The 23841-nt window shown below is 42.2% G+C and overlaps 1 protein-coding gene and 1 non-coding gene across 2 annotated transcripts in view; one reads left to right on the forward strand and one right to left on the reverse strand.

Moving 5' to 3' along the window:
* LOC126259851 (synaptotagmin-5) overlaps window positions 1-23841 on the reverse strand; it is a 203984-nt gene that overhangs the window by 40648 nt on the left and 139495 nt on the right. The window contains exons 4-6 of the mRNA XM_049956906.1: window positions 17503-17750; window positions 13216-13323; window positions 2204-2324 (exon numbers count right to left, since the gene is read on the reverse strand). Of these exons, the coding sequence (XP_049812863.1) occupies window positions 2204-2324; window positions 13216-13323; window positions 17503-17750 (477 nt within the window). The remainder of the gene's footprint in view (window positions 1-2203; window positions 2325-13215; window positions 13324-17502; window positions 17751-23841) is intronic.
* On the forward strand, window positions 23112-23186 carry Trnal-caa (transfer RNA leucine (anticodon CAA)). The gene has a single exon. It is a non-coding gene; the product is annotated as a tRNA-Leu (tRNA).

Genomic DNA, 23841 nt, shown 5'->3' on the forward strand with positions numbered 1-23841 from the left:
GGTTGTATATGTCTTCATGCTCGTTCGTGTGTTATGTCGTGAGGAAATCAGTTTTAAAATAGAAGCTGAAACCGAGTCAGGTACGATTACATACAGTGATAGCGTTCATACATCGAAATCGAATCCATATGTGGAAAGAATCCAACAAGAATGTATAACGCTTTGAGAGAGGTGTACGGGAATAGTGTAGTAGTAGTTGACCGTAGCACAGTAACAGCGTGGTCTGCTCGTTTCCGTGAAGATCGGGTAAGCGCTGAGGAGAAGAAAAGAAGTGGAAGGCCATCAACTGCAACAGATTACACCTCTCAGGTTATCGTTAATGACATTTCGAGAGAAGATAGACGAAAAATATGCGAGGAAAAAGGCATATGAGCCCTGAATGTCTGTCACTTCAGTTTACAGAATATCGTCTGGAATGTTAAAGATGAGAAAAAATGCTGCCACACGAGTTCCGCATGATTTGTGCGAAAAGCAGGAAGCAGATCGCAAAAGAATCGCAGAAGAATTGCTACAACGCTATCGAACGGGTGGAGAAAAGTTTCTTAGAAAGACTGTTGCACTTGATGTAACCCGGATATGTGATTTTGAGCCAGAACTGAAGTTTGAGTCGCCACAATGGAAATGTCCCGACTCTCCAGGCTCGTAAAAATTCCACTGCGAACAATCAAAGGTGGACCTGATGATGATCTCTGCGTATGACATGAATGAAGTGAAAGCTGCAAATAGAGTGCCCAGGGGACGCTTGTAACAGACGCGCTCTAAAGCTGTTTCTGAAAAAAAAAATTTGCGCCCGGAAATTCGTCAAAGAACGCATGACATGCTTACGGCTGGTGGCTTTATTTAGCACGATAATGCAAGACTACATATTGCTCTACCAGTGATTGACACGCTCGACAAACATGGTTGGGAATTACTTCCGCACCCAATGTAATTGCTGACATGAATCCACCAGACTTTGTTTTGTTTCCAAAATTGAAGCAACAACTCCGTGGAAAACGTTCTGATACAATTGATGAAGCTTACAATGAAGTGATTCGAGAAATCAGACAGCTCAGCAATGGAGGTACCCTACCCGGAATACAGAAGTTACCAAAACGGTGGGAATCTGTCATAAGCAAGAATAGAGATTATACTGAAGACCTATGAAGGTATTTTGTAAAATAAATTATTTTCTTCAATTCTGTCTTATAGTGACCAGAACTTTTGAAATGATCCTCGTACTTCTGTTTTGTCATCTTTGACTGTTACTGCAGTTGTATGGGACTCCGACGAACTGGCGTTCCAGCACACACCAGCCATTATAATTGATTAACTCCGGCGTAGAGCTCACGTAGCATTGAGTGACGCACCTGTAATTATGTCATGCTAGCTCAGTGTTACTGATGCCCAGCTGAGTTAGGGCCGTTGTCTCTGTCAGACGTGACTGCTCTGTGTGCGAAATTTTGCACACTCTATACCTCTAAATCACCTGTAAATTTGATCATGTATTTTTCCTACTGTGATGTATACTCACATTAAGTAAAATTTCCCTAATGTTGCATTTTTAACGGCAGGCTTTCTAATTGTAGGGACTAGCTTTCGCATCTGAATTTACAGCCGTCAACCCCCTGTTTACAGCTTGTGGAAGAGCCGTGGGAACACAGAAGACAATTATTCAATCTGCTCGCGAATGGGCGTGCATATAAGCTGACATTTTTCCAGCCTATTTCAAGAATGGGACAATAAGGAACTTCCGGCGACTTGGACTACTCGCTGACGTTATTTGTATTTTGAGCTGTCCGCCCGGATAAGCTCAGCGCGTTCGTTCAGGGGATGGACATCCTTTATACTAAAAAAACTGAATGAAGTTCTCATCGGTATGATTTGATAATGTCATGCGACATTTGCACAGAACCACTGACGATAATACGGGTCGATATCGCCTGGCGGATTAACAGCTAGTGTGCGGTCAACTTGGATGTGGTTTTTAGGCTGTTTCCCACATCTGTCTACGTGAATAATGGACTGGTACCTACGTTCCGCCACAGTGACAGGATTCGCAAACATTTAGAAAACGTTCCCACACTTTCACATAGATAACACTACAGGCAGACAGTTGCACTACACAGATTACGTCCCGAGGAGCCACAGGAATGGCAATAGGATGTGCAAGGTGTGTGCCTTGTTAATGAATGTAGCAGGAAACAGACGTTGCACGCCGCACCTGGGTTGAGCGTCTTCTTGTGGATGCGCGTCTGCCAGACGTTCCCCCTGTCGGGCAGCAGGCGGATCTTGGCGTACGGGTCGGCGGTGCCGCTGAAGTCCCTCGCCTGAAGGTCGTGCGCCTGCACCAATAACACAAAGCCAGAGCTGACAACGCGTAAGAAACAAAATTACACATATATTTAGAAAGCAGGAATATATTCGTTAAAAGTGTAGTAGGATGGATGTAAAGCCTATGTAGCGCTCCTCTAGCCAACACACTGCGTCTCAATTCCAGAGACCTTACAAGAATGAAAGAAGTCTCTGATGGGTACAACACCTATGAAAACTGCAGAGGAATTGCTTGGTAGGATTCCAAGTGCTTGCCTCCTTATAAAACAGACAATGTTGTATTTGAGAGTATGTGGCAAAATGTAATGTGCCCTTGCACTGCACACATTGAGACTGACGGTGGTCCTTTACAGAAACTTAAGTTGCTGCCGTAAAGAGTAACTTTTTTGCCCTCAGTAAGAAACTAAATATTTATTTCCTATCATAATTTTCCTATGCCAACATGGGAAACATTTTAGGGCCGTTACCATCTATACAGTTTTCACCATGAAGGTTTGTGGACGTTTGCGGACCTGTGCAGGATGTTCCGCGTAACCCACACAGCCCTAATGTATCATAAGCAATTGAAGATATCGAAAAGTGGTGATATGCTGTACTACAAGGGACAGTCAAATGAAAATCGAACATCCGCCACAGCAGGAAAGTGCAGTGGTTCCATTCTAGTCACCACACATGTGAACACATTTATCTCACTGGGAGACGAGTCGACCAATTTCTATTTCATGGATCACGGTTGACGTTGAGGTATCCATAACCCCAATCACTATTGCACTTCCTCTTCCGACTGAAACTGATGTCCACTCATATCTTTCGTCAGGCCGCCAAAGATGTGAAAAATCACATGGCCGAAGGGTCCGGGCTGTACGTAGTATGTTGCAGAATTTCCCAAACCAAACTGCTGAAGCGTAGCCTTCGTCCGATTGGCAGTGTGCCAACGGGCGTTATTATCCAACAGGATTTCTTGGCGTTTTGACTTTATAGCGCGTCGCAGTTTCTGAAAAGTGTCATCATAGCGCTGCGCATTGATTGTGGTTCCACGCTCGAGGAACTCAACGAGATGAGGTCCCCTGCAGTCGAAGACGAAGGTCGTCACGACCTTACGTGATGTCACCGTTCGAGCCTGAGGGCAAACGGCAGAACCACCAGTGGAAACATCCCACATCTCCCCCGGAAAAGAAATTCAAAGCTGTTCACACAAGTTTCTGTAAGATCATGATGACCTCCTTCCTCGACTGCAGGAGCCCTCTGCTCGTCGCCTTCCTCGAGCGTGGAACCACGATCAATGTGCAGCGCTGTGAAGACACTTTGTACAAATTACGATGCGCCATTGAGTGAAAACTGCCAGCATCCATGTTGCACGATAACGCACGCTCCCAAATTGCCAATCGGACAAAGGCTACGCTTCAGCGATTTGGTTAGGAAACACTACAACATCCTCCGTACAGCTCCGTACAGCCCAGATCGTTCATAGTGTGATTTTCATATCTTTGATGACCTGAAAAAAGACTTGTGGGGATATCCGTTTCACTCGGACGAGGAAGTGCAAGACGAAGTATGGCTGTGGATCCTTCAGCGGCCGACCGTGTTCTACGAAACTAGAATTGATCGTTTTGCCTTCTAGTGCGATAAATGTCTTAACGCTTGTGGTGATTACTTTCGAATGGAACCACTCCATTGTCTCGTTGTGGTCGGTGTTCGGTTTTCATAGGACTGACTCTCATATACTTGTTCATAACTTATTTATCCACTGAAGTATTAACCTTTTTAATTGCATTTCCTATTTTTTTCTGTATTAGAAAGCCGCGGTTTTCAGTCTTTTTGGAATGACGCTTCTCGCTGAAACAATGTCAGTAAATGTATTCCAAGTGAGGTCGAACGGCGTCGACGCAGCACAGTTCCATATCACTCCAGTGGGAACCGAAAAAAAAAGCAATGTCGTATGTGCCCAAAAAAGTGTTGTTCTGTTTAGTACCATGGTCACTGAAGGTACAGTTGATGAAGGAACCAATAAACTACATATTATCATGGACTAAAACATGACAAAGGGAGGGTGTGACATAGCCGAACAGACGTGCAGCAAATACTCTTGTGGCTCGTGTAACTAGAAGTCGGACAATGGCCGTATGGCTTGCTTTACTAAATATCGCTGGTATCAAGTCCAAATATTGTTTCAGTCTAATGCAGAAAACCCAAGAAAAACAAGGAGGATATTTTTCAAACAGCTGTTTCAGCAAGTTATGAAACACCACTTAGTTGCAAGACTCCACATTCATGCGCTTCCAAATGACCTCAAAATATTTTTGGCGCCTTATAAATAGCAAGAACCTTGACATGTGGAAGAGCCCCTAAACGAAAATGTCGCTGTATTATGAGAGGCAGAAAAAAAGAACGTTTTAACTACAGTTCGCTGTTGTCAGTGTAAGATGTCCGCGTGCGAAAAGCATTCTTCAATTGTCTGTGAACAGTGCATGTAACACTGCGGGTGAGCTGGAGGAACAAGATTGGTAAAATTTGTGTGTACATGAACATTAAGAACACATCTAATAAATAAGAAGTAATATGCACTGCGAATTTGTTGTTAAATAAAAGAGTACTATACGTTTATTAGATTTTGTGACTACCTATTAAGAAGAAATGAAGTTCAAACATTAAAATAAATGTTTATGTGAAAAAGTTAATTTTTTTCAATACCAAGCATATTAAAACAGTAGCTTTCCTAAAGAACGCGATGGCTGTTGATAGAAAAACAATGCGACTATTGATGTTACTAAAACTGACGCGACGGCTAGAGGGTTAAAACCGAAATGAGGAAATTAAGAAATAAATTTCACTAGTCAATTTGCATCATTAGTCATATCAGGCACATATTTTATGCTTCATTCACGATGCTACATTTTATTGATCATTTGCATAATAATGAAATGCTGCAGAAAGTATTGTCGAGTAAAATGCTTTCCGCAACGGGTAGAACTGTTTTTTAATTTCCTGGAATCGGGAATTACCATTAAGGAGTACCTACCATCGTATACCGTTAACGGCATAGCCCGCCGTTTTTCGTGACGAATGCTAATTTATATGTCGTCCGCAAGGCAGAGAAGCATTTGTGAATCGAGCGAGCTGAGTACGGCGTGGTGGGCTCGAAGGAGATAGAAAATAAACTCACTTCAGAGAAGCACCTTACATTACAAGTTTTGTTTGGATTACTCTTGAGCTGACAGCTCTTCATGCGGAACATTTTAGCTGTAAAGAATATTTCCCATCTTGAAGTTTAATGTCACTTCTGCGTTCTAAGTGTGTTGGCCTGTGGCTGTCAGAACTTTTAAGACGTTCTCAAAAGCGTGAGTGTGACAGAGCAGATAGACTTCCCAGGAGATAAAATCTGCAGCGCTCCAGTTACTGCGCGTTAGACACAGGTAGGGAATGTTGTCTTCGTGATTTGTGGTACACTCGTTCTATCCAGAAGGGAAGCACTTATTCGTTTCTAGTGTCGTTTGTCCAACATACTTTTGTAATCAAAGGTAGCTTCATTGCTCAAACTTTCCCGGTGATTCGCTGTCACCTCGTAGAATCGGTGGTCCACGTCTTCCCAAAACGATACTTCGACGTCGTAATTCCCCGTATTCATCAGTTGTTTCTTGAAACTGGACCACCGACAGTACACCCGATTCTACGAGGTGACAAGAGTCGTTTCGCTTTTAATATGTAATGACTTTTAACATTTAAGAAACTCACCATTTATATACATCTACACACATCCACTCACGGGCGCGCAATCTCACTCAACCTGGAGTGCGACACGTGCGTGCGGTCGCTTTCTCTCTCTATCTCTCACACACACCCACACACCCACACCCACCCACAGAGTGAGAGAGAGAGAGAGAGAGAGAGAGAGAGAGAGGGGTGAAGGGGGGGGGGAGCAGGGCAGGGGAAAAGGAATTAATAAGTTACAGTCTGCAGTCCATTGTTTTGTAGGTAATCCGTGTCATCATGGACGGTATTCGTTAAGGTAGACAGTAAAGGTATGCGAAGCTCAGAGTAACGTTTAAAACCAGAAGCAGTGGATAGGTCAAATGTGTCAGGTTTCGTGCAAGGTAAGGCATGCTCACGTACATGTTATTTAATAATAAAAAAATCTGCTAAGCAAGCAGTCACTGACAGGACTAGTTGACAGAAATCCTCGAAGTCAAATAATTATTCAGCATATTTAAATTGGTTAGTTAGTGTGTATTGTTTAAATAAAAAAGATTATCGTGAATACCATCGACTTTGCTGAATTTTAGCGAGTGATTGGGTGTTCAGACGCTTAGACGAAGAAACAGTCTAAATGTTCATAGCATATAGTTTTGAACAGAAATTACGTTTTATCCGCAGTAGAAAATAATTTTAGTATGTGTTCTTTGAATTTGTTACGGTGTTTGGTGAATTACATGAAATACTATCCTTTTATTACATGTTCTGCTCCAAGGCAGGTCTTCACACAGTGCTTTTCATGCCCTTCTGTCTTCTGCCGCTCCCTTCATTTACATTTAGCTTCCACCTCCCTTAATGTCATCTACTTTCTCGTATCTTCTCCTTCCTTTCATTCTTCTTCCAAAAGCTAATCCTTCCAATGCATTCACCTTTCAACAGTCCCATCGGAACCTTTGACCAAGCCAATTCTACTCCCTCCCTCTCTCCTTTTTTTAAAAAAGAGAGTGGCCCAACTGGCTCCGGTTGCATTGATGTACGACTACATCCTCCAGTATTAATGTGTGGGAAACCGAGAGGCGAACTTATACCTATGAGCTAGCAGTAGAAACGCAAACGCTCTTTTTGTTGGTCAGGGAATAACCCGCCTGAAGGCGCTAGAGCCAGCTGTTACCTTAACTAAAAACAGCTGTTACCGCTGTTACCTTAATTATGGGCGTCTGTTGGTCACATCGAGGTTGTTGTATCAGTTGTATCAGGCCTGATGTAAGCACGTGGTGGCTAGCTTCCAAGTGTACGAACTCATAACTCTGAGTCATAAACCAGTTGTCTTGTAGGCTTGGGATCGCTGAGCAAAGGCATTTAAGCAGGTGTTCGCATTACGTTAAAGGATAAGTAACAACTATCCGCCCCGCCCTACTCAGACAAAGTAGAGACGACAACTGTTTTTTTTTTTTTTTTTAAGGTCATATGTCCTCTGACTTTGATGGGGCCTACTACAATTCCACTCTTGCGCTAACCTTTTCGCTCGGAGTAGCACTTGCAACCTAAGTTCCCAATTATTTGTTGGCTTGTCGGGTGTATCGCAATCTCTATCTTCCTCTATAGTTTTTACCCTATGCAGCTCACTCTAGTGCCATAGAAGTTATTCCCTGATGTTTTAACAGATGGCTTATCATCCTGTCCTTCCTTCATGTCAGTGTTTTCCATATATTCCTTTCCTCGCCATTTCTATGGAGAACCTCCTCATTACTTATCACTCCAACTAATTTTCAACATTCTTCTGTAGCAGGGAATCTCAAAAGCTTCTATTATCTTCTGTTCCCGTTTTTCCTCAGTCCATGTCTCACTACCATACAATGCTGTGCTTCAAACGTACATTCTCTGAAATTTCTTCCTCAAATTAAGACCTATGTTTGATAGTAGTAGACTTCTCTTGCTCCGTCCGTCATGGGCTAGGTAGAAGAATTCCTTAACTTTATCTACTGCGTGATCACCAATTATGATAAGTTTCTCACTGTTCTCACTTTCTGTTATTTCTCATTACTTTCGACTTTCTTCGATTTTCTCTCAATCCATATTCTGTACTCATTAGATTGCCCATTCCGCAATATCATCAGCGAATTTTAGCATTGACACCTTTCACCTTGAATTTTAATCCCATTCGTGAACCTTCGTTTTATTTCCGTCATTACTTCTTTGACGTATGAATTGAACAGTAGGGGGGAAAGGCTACATTCCTGTTTTACACTCTTTTTAATCCGTACATTTCGTTCGTGGTCTTCCACTCGTATTGTACCCTCTTGGTTCCTGTACATATTGTATATTACCCGTTTTTCTCCATAGTTTACCCCAATTTTTCTAAGGATTTCGAACTTCTTGCACCATTTGACATTGTCCAACGCTTTTTCCACGTAGTCAAATGCCATGAACGTGTCATGATTTTTATTCAGTCTCGCTTCAATTATCACCCACAACGCCAGAACTGTCTCTCTGATGTTAACGTTATTTATACTAAAAAAGGTAAGGAAGCTTCCTGCGCGGCTATACACGAAGGGAGACGAGCGCACTTCAGTTGGTTTTGTGATGACCTCGGAAATCCGTCACGCGGAATTGACCGCCTGTACTTGCATCAGGGAAAAGTGGAATCCATAACCCCCCCCCCCCCTTTTTTTTTCTTTAACAGTTCCCTTGGCAAAAGTCGCAGATGCCTGTGACAGTTCATTTCCGATCAATAATACAGAACTCCGCATTTTCTCGTGTCTCCTCTTCGCAGTTAGCACTGGTAGCTCTATAATTCTCGTAGGACTAGTATTTTCTGTGCAGTTTCTCTGCACCTCTTACGTACTTCTTCCGCAGTTGTTTACGTTCAATATAGAAAATACCTGACTATTGAATTTCAGTGATGGCTTCTTGGGATTTCCATTTTTCCGAAGATTACTTCAATTAGCCGAGTCCAACAGTGTCCCTACGCAGAGGCACGTCAATTGTGTACGTTAACGTTACAGGAGACAAGTGTGTGTCGACAGCTAGCAGCGCTTAAAGGTGACGTACAGAGCTTCTGGTCCATGTAAGAGTATCTTGCCAGGAAAACGGTGAAGGCGTCAAAGCCAGCGGAGACAGGGGTAAAATACAGGGAGCGAAAGGCTATTTACAATTTGTACAGAAACCAGATGGCAGTTATAAGAGTCGAGGGGCATGAAAGGGAAGCAGTGGTTGGGAAGGGAGTGAGACAGGGTTGAAGCTTATCCCCGATGTTATTCAATCTGTATATTGAGCAAGCAGTAAAGGAAACAAAAGAAAAATTCGGAGTAGGTATTAAAATCCATGGAGAAGAAATAAAAACTTTGAGGTTCGTCGATGACATTGTAATTCTGTCAGAGACAGCAAAGGACTTGGAAGAGCAGTTGAAAGGAATGGATGGTGTCTTGAAGGGAGGATATAAGATGAACATCAACAAAAGCAAAATGAGGATGATGGAATGTAGTCGAATTAAGTCGGGTGATGTTGAGGGTATTAGATTAGGAAATGAGACACTTAAAGTAGTAAAGGAGTTTTGCTATTTGGGGAACAAAATAACTGATGATGGTCGAAGTAGAGAGGATATAAAATGTAGACTGGCAAAGGCAAGGAAAGCGTTTCTGAAGAAGAGAAATTTGTTAACATCGAGTATAGATTTAAGTGTCAGGAAGTCGTTTCTGGAAGTATTTGTATGGAGTGTAGCCATGTATGGAAGTCAAACGTGGACGATAAATAGTTTAGACAAGAAGAGAATAGAAGCGTTCGAAATGTGGTGCTACAGAAGAATGCTGAAGATTAGATGGGTATATCACATAACTAATCAGGAGGTATTGAATAGAATTGGGGAGAAGAGAAATTTGTGGGACAAACTGACTAGCAGAAGGGATCGATTGGTAGCACATATTCTGGGGCATCAAGGGATCACCAATTTAGCAATGGAAGGCAGAGTGGAGGGTAAAAATCGTAGAGGGAGACCAAGAGATGAATACTCTAAGCAGACTCAGAAGGATGGAGGCTGCAGTAGGTACTCGGAGACGAAGAAGCTTGCACAGGATAAGGTAGCATGGAGAGCTGCATCAAACCAGTCTCTGGACTGAAGACCACAACAACAACAATGGTGCCATGCACACAGCGAGAGTTTATATTGGTTGTTTTCGTGTTTGTCAAACCATACCTCGGCCAGCAAAGTCGCCGGATCTCTCCTCATTTGAGAACGTTTGGAGCATTATGGTCATTCATATTCAGTTCCAAGAATAAATAATAAAAAAAACCTTTTGAAAAAATGGTCGTGCGTTATGTGAAATGATTTGCCTAAAAGTAAGAAATAAAATGGATTAGAGAAACATAGGACGTTCCTTTGAATGATACTCGAAGTCGTCACAGCAAATGAAGTGCAGGTTGAGAATGCACATTCCCCTGACATTTGTAGGATTCTTTAAATTTTTGAGACTGAGGTATCGTTGGAACCTTTTCGTACCTTCGGGCATAGATGATATTATCTCAAGACCGCACAACAGCACAATGAACGGCCTACATAATCTACCAGACAAATACCCCAAAGTACTCTTTAAAATACTTTGATTTTAAGTTAAGCACTGAACTTCAAATTCTCAATCGGCTCCTCATTTGCTGTACATATTTCGAGCATCATTCGAAAGACGCATCAAATACTTGTCTAATTTATTTTGTTTCTTACTTGTAGACAAATCATTTCACAAAATGTCTGACTGACTTTTTTTCAAAAACAAAAGCAAAATTGTTGTTTTTGCGTTTTGTTAAGAGAGTGTGATCTTTTTGACACCTGGTTTTCTTTCCTAACATCTTTTGTTCTCGAATTGTCCTGAATTAAGTCCTTGGTTTGAAGGAAGTCATTTTGACAGCTAAATATCACAACACTGCAACTTTCTTTGTGCGGAACAGCTAGGTCTTAAAGAGATATGCTTTATGACACCTCATTTGTCTCCCTAGAGTCTTCTCGAAATGCCTTAACTTTAGTACTTGATTCGAAGGAAACCTTCTTGACACTTAAATATCACTCCATTGCATCCTTTTACGCACAAAGTAGGTGGACCTTGAAGAGATATCATTTACATAGCTAGCAGCAGCTGCTCGTGAAATATTTCAATTGTGCCTCAAATCACTAATTAAGTTATTCTTAATTGCCCTGATTACTTTCAAGCACTTAAACCCTTTTTTGCTGGTAAATTTGCTACCTCAATTTTCTATTTCCCACTCATCGTTTGGCTATGGAAATTCGGACAAAAATCCGTTGTGTAATTTACAGGGCGTACTGTTCTTGCACCGCTCAAACATTTGACTAGAAACACAGGACATCCAAGAGACTTAGTTAGTATTTTACAACTAGACTTATTAAAAAATATTGTGTTTGGACAAATTTGGTTTTAGAAATATGGTACTCCACACCTAGTATAGTGAATTGTAATTGACCGTGAAAAGTTTACATAAATTTTAAATTCGAAAATTACACAAAAAGTACCAAGAAACGAACACTAATACTGTCATAATCTTTGATGAAACAGAAGATGCCCACATTAAGTGGCATGAAATGAATATCCAGATGTTACAGAAAGAAGAAAGGAAGGAAGATTAAAATCTTGTCAACGTCGTGGTCATTTGAGACGGAACGAAAGCTCGGATTGGTCGACTGACAGAGAAAGAGGCTGTTCCGACAGTTTGAAGCATTGCAAGCCTTCTGTGACCAATACAGTGAATCGATCATGAGAGCAAATCCTTTCTCTTCTATACAAGATCTGTCTAGCTTCTGTTGCCACGACGTTTCATTGCTTTCTGCCATATAACGTTGTCCACTAGAAATGCAGTTCTCTAAAGCAAGAACAACGCAATCGTATTTCAGATGCGTATAACCAGACATCACAGTTATTACTTAGTAGATTTGTTATCTATTTGAAGCTTTATGGTCTCAAGGATTATGCTGTAATTGAAGGGTAACGTTTAACAGAACCATTTCAATTTATTCATAACAGTGGTTACTCATAGTTTGGATTGCCTACGTGTAATGTATTTTTTACTTCTGAAGTTCATTATAGAAACTAGAAAAAATGTCTAGTTTAATTTGCAGGAAGAATATATTTATTTCTCACCGGTTTTGCCTGATGTTCACGCCTACGATTCGTTTAATTACAGAGCAGAGATTTCTTCTCCGTGTGTTATCTTAAATGCACATCAAGACAATCTTTCTATTTTTGTAGTTAAAATCAAAGGCGGTTTGCTTGCAGAATGAATGAGACTGGTGAGTTTTGTTTCTCTTCCCTTTTTCAGAAAAGTTGAGGGATGCACTTAGAGAAGTCGTACTTCTTTGCAGCCTCATTGTTTCTTAGCCAGGCATCTATGGTTTTAATAAGGCTATATGATATGGAGCAAGGACATAGAATAAGACGTAGATAGAGGAATGCCAGATCTCTTTCGGAAACTTAAAATACAAACGAATGGCCTATGTTGGAGCAATGCGTTCTTGTGTGGGATAGTTATCAGGTTGAACTAGCAAGCGACATTGAGGGCATCCAACAAGAGCAGTGGGAAAGGTGATAAGCTTATTTGAATTTCTGGAGAATGTATCTACAATGTTGATAACATTGAACTAGGACTTCAAAAAAACGTGTAATATCTCGTGAAAATTGCTTATAATTTACCAAGAACAAATTTTAGAGCAAAACTTATAGATATTTTTGGCCTACTATCGCACGAGCCACGAAAATGAAAGCAGACAGTTAACAGTTCACACAATTGGTGATTGTTTCCACATACTATCAATGCAGGGAATAATAACAAATGTTAATGTATGGTCTGCTACAATGTACCCTCTGCCACACATTTGGACGTGACCTGAGAGTATAGATGTTGATGCAGAATTGCAACACATTTCCGCTGCGTGAGGGTTTAAATATGACAATTTGAGTACATACTGCTGCGCGACAATTTAGCCACGGATTTGGCGAATTCTTGAAAATTTTGCGCAGCTATGACCGTAACGTAGATGTTAAGGGACCAATGGACACATCGGGTAGTGGGCACTGGCAATGTTGTTATAAAGCAAACAGTTCTGTGAGGCCCAAAAGTTACACGAGGGACTGGAAGCAAGATGCGGCACAGATAACATCAGAGAGAATGTTTGTTTCAAATTCTAACAACGATTGCACGTGCTGGCGAACTCACCTCCAGAAGACGCACCGTCAGGATTCCGGCTGCCGGGTCGTAGGCCAGCGCCATTTGGATGGAGCCCACCGGCTCCTCAGGCAGACTGGGAGACCTGGCTGTCAGTGCCTGCTGCAACACAAGCCACACCACTGTATCACTGATTACGCAGCGGACATTTCTGCAAAGCGTGTGGTGAGATGATAATATCAGGCCTACTAGCGGGTACATCAGGATTAGCAAATAATAACGGCTGTTGAAAGGCGTCAGTTACCATGACTTTATTATGAATACTACATATCTCAGCTCCATGTGCCTGTATATGGAGTACCTCGGGTGATGTTCACTAATTTTCCATGTTGCGGTATTGACGGCGTCTTCGTCGACCTCATCTGGCTCGCCTCGCGCCGCTCAGTTGCGGGGGAAGCGGCACTTTTAAATCACCCGTCAGGCGACCTCACTCTTCAACGCCCGTTGTCTTCGATGGGTGGCGCCACCAGAGGACGCTAAATTCACGTGATATCATTGACCGGGTCCTTTTAACCGTCCGCAATTCAGAGTTCCCCTTGAGAAGCTGCATCTACAGACTTTATCAACCTTAGTGTGGCAGGATGTAGTGGGAAGAATACATCGACGTATCTCGACGCTACTGAACTATATGTGTCAGTATTTTATCATAGTGTATCAGCATCCAACACTATTTGTTACTGTCGAGAACATTACTCTCTTTGTGTACAGGTTGTTACAGGATGAATTGTCGCTGTTCGTGGATCCGACAGAAACTATCATTCGAAGCCAAAAAATCTTGCAAACAAGGGCTCTAAAATGCATGTCTTACGTACGTATGAGCACTACTTCAACTTCGATACTGTGAAACGAATGTCTTGTGCTGAAAGCTTTTGGCTATCCATATTTTTGGAGGGGTAATGTGGACGAAGACAAGAGGAGATAGTGAACTTGGGTCTAAAAAGGGTACCTTAAGAGCTATGAGCTCTTGTTCAGTGGAAGAGACGGGTTTCACGTTAGCGAAAATGAACAAGAACTGCCAAGTACCAAGCATCGTCGCCAGAGTGCATCATGGTCGCATGAAGTGAAAATGGCGACGCCACAGCAGTGTGCACAAGCAGTAGTGTGGTATGCAGAAACAAAATCGCCGGTTTCTATACAAAGGAATTATCGTTGTGTGTATGGATGTGATCCACCTGATGTGAAAATAATTAAGGAATAGTATAGCAAGTTCCTGGCAACAGGAAGTGTTCTGAAAAATTCTGGCGGTGCACATTACAGAGTTTCAGAAGAGACAGTGGAGGACATCAGATAAACGTTTCTCAGAAGCCTACATAAATCAATTCGTCAAGCATCAAGGCAACTTGATGTACCTCGATCAACATTGCATCGTGTAGTTCACCAGCGTCTTCGTATGTGTGCTTACAAAATGTAAATTCTGCAACATCTGACGCTGAACGACAAACCACGCCGACAACAATTTGCTGCGGATATGCTGCAGCGTGTCGATATGGATGCCAGATCCCGGGAAAGATACTTATTCTCAGATGAGGCAACCTTTCATCCATTAGGAAGGGTTAATAGGCATAATGTTCGGATTTGGGGTTCACAAAATCCGCACGTTGTCATTGAACATGTTCGTGATAGCCCTAAACTAAACGTCTGGTGCGGGCTAGTGCATGACAGGATTGTTGGACCGTTCTTCTTTGCGGAACAAACAGTGAATGGGTCAGTGTATCTGGTCATGTTGGAGCAATTTGTGTACCCTCACATACAAGACTTGCAACCGAACATCATTTTTCAACAATATGGAGCCCCGCCGCATTGGTCAACGGCTGTTCGCAAGTTCCTGGATAGGAAATTTGTCAATTGTTGGATCGGACGCGGAGGACCCATTGCCTGGCCACCACGTTCACACGACGTTACGCTGCTTGATTTCTTCAAGGCATGATTAGTGAAAGACCACGTGTATGCGACCAAAGAGGCTGATATTCCTACGTTGCGACATCGTATCACTAATGCGATTGCAACAATAACAGAGTGAATGTTACAAAGAACGTGGCAAGAAATTGAATATAGACTCGATACTCTTTGTGCTACAAATGGTTTACATGTAGAGGTGTATTGACGATAAATAAATAAATTCTTTGTGATGCTATACAATGTGATGCATTTTTCATTGTCGTATCTACTGTGTGTTTTTTCTGTATCTTTGAAATCAGGGAAGTTTGAGTGGGTCATCCTGTATATAAAATTGTTTGAATTTCCTTTTGCATTCTTTGTAATTGTTTGTAGTAATTACATCAATTTTTAACTGCCCGGCACTAGGTACGCTAAAAAAGTAACGGGAATTTTGTAATTTCACTTGTTATATTAATCCCATTTAGTGTTAATTATTTCTTTCGGCGAATCTACTATGAGTAAAACAATGATTTGCGTGTGGTATAAGCATTTTGAATAATACTACGATGACGTTAAGGAGGGAGAGCTCATTGGACGCTCCAACTTATCATCAACTAATAAATCGTGGGAAATGTGAAAGAAATGATTATAAACGATCGCCGAATCACTGATGGTGTTGGCATACCCACTGGGTCATGCAATACATTTTTTTCGCGTGTTTTGGATATGAAACGTGTGACAACAAAATTTGTTCGAAAATTGTTGAATTACGAACAAAGACAGCGGCGAATGCAAGTTGCTCAGATCGCTAGACGAAGTCAATAATCCAGCAAACGTATTGAACCGTGTCGTAACAAGTGATGAGACACGGGTTTACGGATACAATGTGGACAACCAGCGCTCAGTCGTCCACGTAACAGCACTTCTGGATCGGCAAGACCGAACAAAACCTCAAGTGCTGTCAAATGTGAAGATTATCCTCACGGTATTCTTCAATTTTAACGACATAGTTCACCTTGAGTTGTTGCCACAAGGTCGAACGATCAATAAGCAATACTAGTTAGAGGTTCAGCGCCGTTTGAGTGAACCAATATGATAAAAAATGCATGGATTTGTGACGAAGCAATTAATGGCTTTTGCACCACGAGAAAGCCCCTACTCGAACTTACTGCTTGTTCGTGAATTGTTGGCAAAAAATTATACTGTAAAGATGTCCCAGTCTCCTTATTCGCCAGACACTGCCCCACGTGAATTTCAGAAGTTCCCAGTGACAAAGAAAAACTTAAAGGGTTGTCGTTTCAGAAGCTCAGGTAAGCATAAAAAATCGCTGAGCTTAAAGCTGTCCCAAAGATAAAGAGTCCCAGAAGTGTTTCAGGGATTGGAAAAATGCTGACAGAAGCATATTATACCAAATGTTGATAATTTTGAAGGGCATACATTGATGTAGAGGAATAAAAGAAATTCTTTGCAAAAATTTTCTACGCAGGCAGTTCGGTCCGCGCCGTAGATTTTTCGTGAAAACGTCGGGATAAAATCAGAACAATTATAGTAACAATGACAAATTAAAATGTAGTTTAATTATTGATCTCTTTAAGAGAATGGTTACACAAAGTAGTGTGTTGCTTACAAACAGATAAATAGTAAGTTTAGATTTTCGCTGGCCGCTGTATGTCCGATGATGGGCCGGCTACGTAATCACTTTGCACCGTGTTTTCATTTCCTTTTTGACGCTGCCGTAGTTCTATCATTCGCTCAGCACCGGACTTTGTAGGCTTTTTGGATTCCTTTCGACCCTTTCTTTCCTCTCACTTGCGTTTTCTATAATTCCGAGCATATTTATGCGTCGTATGAGCCAGCTTTCATTATTTTGTAATTTTCATTTTAATACTGATTTTCACTTGTACTAGGCTGATTTTCACTCTGTATTATCTCGCTTCGTCTCCTAGTAGTGCCCCGCAAGGTCTTCACAATGACACCGGAATCAGTAACTGAGCTAAACGCGTTTCCACGCGAATTCGTAGGAACCACACACATGCTCCTACACTGGTAAAACATAGGTAAAACAATTACTGCGTCACAAACACGTACGTACAGGACCTATCTGTTGCGGGCTCAATCACTGTTTACGTGTTACTAGTATCGTAATTATTAGCGATTCAAATCTGACGTTATTTACGCACGCGAGTAATATCGACGTTTTCACGTGAAAAACGAAAAATTCCGTAATTTTTTGAACACATATCGTATTTCCGTTTCTAAAATACTCTACAGACAGATTCACAACAGATTATAGATTCCACAAGGAGAAGGAGAGACTGGTAGGACACGGAGTTACAGCAAACTGAGAGGAGCAATCTCGGTTGCTCGGAGCTGATCGCAGGTAGCTGGGGTTGGGGTTACCTTCTGGTAGAGGGAGGTGTCTATCTTGGTGTGGTCCAGCTTGGTGTGCATAGAGGAGACGCGTGGCCGCGTAGGCGCCGTGGCCAGCACCACGTGCTTGTCGCTGCGCGCCAGCGGCAGCGCCACCGCCCCCGCCTCCGCCGCTGTGGGCGCCTCCGGCGTCACCGCCCCCGGCGTCGGCTGCTGCTGCTGTTGCTGTACGTGCTGCGGCGACAACGGCAAGCCCTGCGGCGTGCACGGGCTCGACTCTGCAAAAGGCACACAGCTTTCATCCTACGCGTATAACGCCCAATATACGAGGGTTAGTCATAAAGCTTTAATTCTGAACGTCAGAGGTAGACTATCGTTAAGTGTAAAAATGTCAATTTTGAAGTTTTTATTGCAGGTGGCTTGTTTAAGTCGAACCGCCTTAGGGGTAAACTATTATATGTGTATGTTTCGCAGAAAAGAAATTTGGCAGTGTGACACTATCGTACGTGCAAGCGGAAACCAGCGGTAAACGATAGTAAGTGATGATACGACAACTGAGCCCAATGCAGTCGGTCGCGCTCCTTATCATATTGTATGTATTGTATTGTATGTTAACCGGAGACCTAGAAACGACGGAGAGGCTCCGTCCCCGCCGCAGCCGCAGTGTCCACAACCCCACGGCGACTACCGCAGTCCACTTCACACCTCCGCCGCCCCACACCGAACCCAGGGTTATTGTGCGGTTCGGCCCCCGGTGGAGCCCCCAGGGAACGTCTCACACCAGGCGAGTGTAACCCCTACGTTTGCGTGGTAGAGTAATGGTGGTGTACGCGTACGTGGAGAACTTGTTTGCGCAGCAATCGCCGAAATAGTGTAGCTGGGGTGGAATAAGGGGAACCAGCCCGCATTCGCCGAGGCAGATGGAAAACCGCCTAAAAACATCCACAGACTGGCCGGTTTACCGGACCTCGACACAAATCCGCATGGCGGATTCGTGCCGGGGACCAGGCGCTCCTTCCCACCCTGAAAGCCGTGCATCAGACCGCACGGCCAACAGGGCGAGCTCCTTATCATATTAGCTGCGACGACAGTTTATCTCTCAGTGATATATTACTTCCGTATTTTTATACGCATTGTTAATCAAGTGCAAATAGCAAATTGCAGTAGGTTCTGATGTCTGGAGCAGCATTTTATGACGGACTCGAAGAATAAAATGGAGTCTATTAGTGGCAGAAGTAAAAGGATCGTGGAATTAGCGCTAAATACAGTTAAGCAAATCTATAAGCATTTCAATTACTTCAAGAACTAACATTCTATCACACAATCTCAATCCACCACCAACCAAGAACTGTTAATCGGTATGAACAGATATTTCAGATTGCAAGATATTATTCGTTGTAATGGAAATTAACAAAAGCTCTCAATGTACATTCCCCGATTTCCCGAGGTTAATGATCTGGATACTTTACCGTCAGTTGACGGTACTAACGTCGTCGAAACTTCCTTGGACCCTTATACAACTACAGAAGTACCTCTTCCTTCTGACAAAAAATGAGTGGCCGGAATATCCAGGACTGACGTCATTGGAATGCTTATCGTAAAATCAACCAAAGGAGCACCTCTATTACTCATAGCGTGTCATCTGTATCCAGCAAAATTCAACACGTTTCTTATAATAATGCTATTTTATTACTTTACTTATGAAAATGGACTGCGAATGAACTGGGTGTTGTGACCTTGCCTTATGACGTCCTTATTGATGGGATTGATATGTTGCTAAGAAATGTAGTATCCCAGGTATACAATTTTCAGTTTTCGTTTTGGTTGGCCATGTGTAATAAGCTGCCGAGAATTCTTCCGGGTTGCATGGCCTAGTCTATGGAACTCTTCTATCCCTGACGTTTCGTCCATAGCTACGTTGGAAATCTTCGGAGGTGCTCCTGGTTGTGCTGAGTCTTGCCGACTGACGAGTCGGACGTTGAAGAACCACCTAAATACCGTGGGAAGTGGGCGTGGTCTGGATTTCAAGCGATAGCAGTGATGAACCTTGTCAAGGATAAAGTATAACTATCGATCATAGCACGTCAAAGATAAAAACTTGTCATCGATTATGTAGCGCCACTGTCCATATATCGCTGAGTTTCATAGCTTCTTCTTTTCTGTTAAAATTATCACCAAGTTTATATATTTCGATTGCTTCTCTATATAGCCGTGGATAATAGTTCGTCATAGTACATAAAACTTCAGTTTCCGAAAATTTCACTATGCGATCACCCGACTGAAAAACATGTTCCGCCACGGTTGACTAGTCTGTTTTCCCTAGTCGGCGAAGACTTTTATGTTCCTTCAACCGTGTATTCTCACTTCTCTTTGTAGAAAAAAATGTGTGTGAAATCTTATGGGACTTAACTGCTAAGGTCATCAGTCCCTAAGCTTACACACTACTTAACCTAAATTATCCTAAGGATGTAAGTAGGCTGTTTAGGTTTTTTTATTAGTAACGCCACCTCTGTATGAAAATCACTGGCTGTGCTGTGTGCAGTCTGTGGCTGCTTTGCATTGTTGTAATACTCGCCATTGTAGTGTTAGGCAGCTGGCTGTGAACAGCGCGTAGCGTTGCGCAGTTGGAGGTGAGCCGCCAGCAGTGGTGGATGTGGGGAGAGAGATGGCGGAGTTTTGTAATTTGTCATGAACTGCTATATATATTATGACTATTAAGGTAAATACAGTGTTTGTTCTCTATTAATATCTTTCATTTGCTAACTATCCCTATCAGTAGTTAGTGCCTTCCATAGTTTGAATCTTTTATTTAGCTGGCAGTAGTGGCGCTTGCTGTATTGCAGTAGCTTGAGTAGCGAAGATTTTTGTGAGGTAAGTGATTTGTGAAAGGTATAGTTTAATGTTAGTCAGGGCCCATTCTTTTGTATGGCTTTTTGAAAGTCAGATTGCGTTGCGCTAAAAATATTGTGTGTCAGGTTAAGCACAGTCTTGTATAATTGTTCAAAGGGGAAGTTTCATATGTCGACCCTTAGCCTAGGATACCTCACTGGAATCTTATGATTTTTTCTTGTAGTTTGTGTAATTAGTGTAGATTTTGTTTATTGCTAGCGCGTAATTGTAGAGAGAATCTCCTTTGTAGTTGCAGTCTTTCATTGTTGTACAGTAAAACAGGCGTGGCACGCATGTAGATTTGCACCAAGTATTTCGCAGCTGCAATTAACTAGATATTATTTTCAGTGCTATGTTAATGTGTTCCCCTATTTTTGCTCTTCAAATTGTGTTTTTCTGTGTTGTCGTGTGAAATATTGTGACTATAATGGCGTGTGAAAAACGTAACACTAGGCTCCAAAGTAAATTGAGAAATGACAGCGAAGACGAAAGCAGTGTGTTAGCGCCACCGTGTAATGAATTAACTAATATTCAAAGTAGTAATTTGGTAACTGTGCACAGGGAAATGGAGCGGGTGGCAAACAATGGCGTGGACAGTGAAACAATTAGTGAAGAGGGAAGCATTATAGATCGATCGGTCGGCAACAGCTCGCCTCAGGAATCGGGAATGACAGGACACAATTTTGCAAATATTGTAGACTCAGGTTTTGGGTCCTCACCGTTTTCTCAAATGAGTCAAGACACATTTTCTGCTTGTCAAAATGTGAATGTTGCCGGTGAAAATGCACTGCAAAAAAGCATAGAGAAACAGATTCCAGACACTAATACCATTATTATTGCAATTAATGCAACAAATGGGACAAAATCTTCAAAAGTTAGACACAATGGAACAAAATCAGAGACAAACACAGCAAAAGCTTCAAAAGCTAGACACAATGGAACAAAATCTTCAAAAGTTAGACATCACACTTGAACAAACATGTGAAGATTTAACTACTGAGTTACATAAAATCGAATCGAAATGTCAAAAAGTCTGTAATGACGTAAAAACACAAATTTGTGAGCATTTCCAACCTATTTTTTCGCATCATGAAAATGCATTACAGAATCATGAAGCAGCCATAAAAGAACTGCAAACTATTGTTCATGAAAATCACGACACCATGCAAGCTAAAATTGATTCAGTTGCATCTACCGATTCGGTTAGGCAAATTGCAAAAACTCAAGAAAACTTAAAGGACACAGTAGATACGATTTCAACACAAATGGACACTCTGAAACTTGGTTCAGAAAAACACACTGAGGAAATGTGTTCACTATCGGAGAAAGTAGCCGAACTTTCGGATCAGGTCACTAACTTATCTACAAAGGTAGATGATGATCTGAATGACACAAGACCTGTAGCCTTCACTGACACAGAAGAGTATGAACAAATTAGAAAATTCAAACAAAATCAAAATCAAATCAATACACAGTACAAAAGAGAAATCTGGGAAGTACAAGATCAGTTGACGCAGGTAATACAAGAATTACATATTTCAGAGGACACTCGCACTCCAGTACGGGAAGAGGGACATAGAAATACGGAACAACCACAAAATAATAACACAGGACATTTCGGAAATTATGAAAGAAATTGGAAAGGCGCATTGGATTTTGAGATGGAACCGCCGACACGACGTAACAATGACCGATATGCTACTCGCCGACACGATGATTTTGACTATAAGCTGTTTATTACTACACGTAAATTCAAAACATTTAAGAATTCTGCCAACGACATTCACCCACAAGCGTGGCTCCATCAATTCTCTCATTGTTTTCCTCCCAACTGGTCATTGGAGCACAGGTTAGAATTTATGTGTGGCTACTTGGAGAATGAACCAGCTGTAAGAATGCGATCGGTCATTCACGATTGTCACAGTGAAGGAGAATTTTACCATGCCTTCCTCTCAGCATATTGGTCTCAAGCTACACAAGACCGAGTAAAACATAGCATCATAATGATGAAACGTTTCGAACAATCTGAATTTTCCAGTCTTATGAAATATTTTGAAGACATGTTGCATAAGAATCAGTATCTTTCAAACCCATACAGCCCCTCAGAACTCATCCGCATTTGCTTAATCAAATTACCTGAACATTTACGGCATATTATTTTAGCAGGACGTTGCAAATACGACATTGAAGCTTTTCAGGGACTGTTACAAGAATTAGAAATTGACACTGACAATCGCGGAACCCGAAAACAGAAACACAACAATTACAGTTCACATCCGTCACAATTCCGTGACGACAGAAACAATAACTGGACACGACAAGTCTATTCTTAAAGAAACTTCCTGGCAAATTAAAACTGTGTGCCCGACCGAGATTCGAACTCGGGACCTTTGCCTTTCGCGGGCAAGTGCTCTACCAACTGAGCTACCGAAGCACGACTCACGCCCGGTACTCACAGCTTTACTTCTGCCAGTACCTCGTCTCCTACCTTCCAAACTTTACAGAAGCTCTCTCGGTCGGGCACACAGTTTTAATCTGCCAGGAAGTTTCATATCAGCGCACACTCCGCTGCAGAGTGAAAATCTCATTCTGGAAACATCCCCCAGGCTGTGGCTAAGCCATGTCTCCGCAATATCCTTTCTTTCAGGAGTGCTAGTTCTGCAAGGTTCGCAGGAGAGCTTCTGAAAAGTTTGGAAGGTAGGAGACGAGGTACTGGCAGAAGTAAAGCTGTGAGTACCGGGCGTGAGTCGTGCTTCGGTAGCTCAGTTGGTAGAGCACTTGCCCGCAAAAGGCAAAGGTCCCGAGTTCGAATCTCGGTCGGGCACACAGTTTTAATCTGCCAGGAAGTTTCATATCAGCGCACACTCCGCTGCAGAGTGAAAATCTCATTCTGGAAGTCTATTCTTACAACGCAAATCGTGACCAAAACAGACACCACCCATATGACAACCACTGGCAAAGTAATAATAGGTACAGAGAAAGATCGCACTTCCATAGTAATGAATATGATAGAGATTACCATGGAAACAGACAATATGGGAACCAAAACAATTATTATCAAGGGAGACAGAATAACTTCAGACGCAACAGTTCGGCGCACGTTACGATTCAGGGAGAAATTCTCCACCACGTGACGGACAAGAAAGAAACTACGGAACCTACCGACAAGACGACAGACGATGTATTCGTAACGACAGACCTGAATTGCATCAGAACTGGCGGGATTTAAACAGGGCAGGGCCTTCTCGTCAGAGTGAATTTGTAGAAGTTAGGTCTCCTAATCCCAATAACGGCGCGCGCCAACAAAGAGACAGACAATGACTCTCACAGCAGGCAGCCGCGTGCGCCCGCTGGCTCCGAGAAAAATAACATAAGACGCCAGCCTTGAGAAAAATTTTAGCATTCTTTACCGATGTATACAACATGATAATTGCTTTGAAGTTGAAACTCTGCGTACTAGGAAGAGTAAAGGTTTACACC

This window comes from Schistocerca nitens, chromosome 5, assembly GCF_023898315.1.
Source record: "Schistocerca nitens isolate TAMUIC-IGC-003100 chromosome 5, iqSchNite1.1, whole genome shotgun sequence".
NCBI classification, from domain to species: Eukaryota; Metazoa; Arthropoda; class Insecta; order Orthoptera; family Acrididae; genus Schistocerca; species Schistocerca nitens.